This window comes from Opisthorchis viverrini, assembly GCF_000715545.1.
Source record: "Opisthorchis viverrini unplaced genomic scaffold opera_v5_5145, whole genome shotgun sequence".
NCBI classification, from domain to species: domain Eukaryota; kingdom Metazoa; phylum Platyhelminthes; class Trematoda; order Opisthorchiida; family Opisthorchiidae; genus Opisthorchis; species Opisthorchis viverrini.
The window spans coordinates 1-839 of record NW_008758015.1 but is presented as its reverse complement, the minus strand read 5'-3'; the positions used below and the strand labels follow the sequence as shown (position 1 = coordinate 839).

At 46.8% G+C, this 839-nt stretch overlaps 1 protein-coding gene across 1 annotated transcript; it reads right to left on the bottom strand.

Annotated features, from left to right (window-relative positions):
- Nucleotides 1–82: 82 nt before the first annotated feature.
- Nucleotides 83–385, bottom strand: T265_16129 (hypothetical protein; the record flags this gene model as incomplete). Its single annotated transcript, XM_009179649.1, has 1 exon — nt 83–385. A coding segment is annotated over one exon (300 nt), but the record flags the coding sequence as incomplete, so codon positions are not given.
- Nucleotides 386–839: the final 454 nt, after the last annotated feature.

Sequence of the window (839 nt, the reverse complement as noted above, 5' to 3'; positions counted from 1 at the left end):
TTTGTCGAAAATAAAGGACGCAACCTGCAGCACGTTGAGGGTAAACGAGTGAAAGGTGCAAACGCAAGAAAGCATGCTAACCTGTATATCAAAGAGAGAGGCTGTGTTCAAGTGTATTCCGTAGTTCTGCTCCATGTAGCCAGCAAATTTGGCCTTGTTGTCGCGCTTGATTCGCATTAGGTTACGCAACAGAGCAGTATCGTTCACACGGGATTTGAGTTGATTAATCAAAGTCAAATCGGTGATCCATGCGTCATTACCATTCAAATTCTCCATGATTAGATCGGACAGGTTCGGGTTGCAGAGCAGAAGCCAACGGCGTGGAGTGATGCCGTTGGTTTTGTTCTGGAACTTTTCCGGCCAAAGTTCAGCGAAGTCTTTGAAGCTGTGAGTAAAGAGGATTTACAAAGAAATGAAGAAATTGCCCCGAGGCTGAACAGCGCAAGCCGACCAGTGTGTGTACTCAGAAACTACCAACAATGAAGATTAATTATGGCGGTTTCAGGGGGGGCAAAGCCGACGGTGATATTGGACAAGAGGAATCTGCTATCTGAGTTACTGTGGACCCTACGTCACATGTTTGCAGTAAGACTTCGCCACTCACCTCAATTGTGCCGAAAGCCTTTGACTGTTGATCTACTCGGTACATCTTGGATTTAGCTCCTGGTCAGCACTCACGGTTTAGTGAAAACGAAACGGAAATCGGCAACGAATAAACCTTCGCAGGATATGCGACTGATGTGTGAAGGCTAGCCTGTGAATATGGCTCTCAACACGGTTTTGATTTCGAAAAAACGGGCCCACCACCAGGCTTGCAGCAACAGGGAGGAATGACCAAC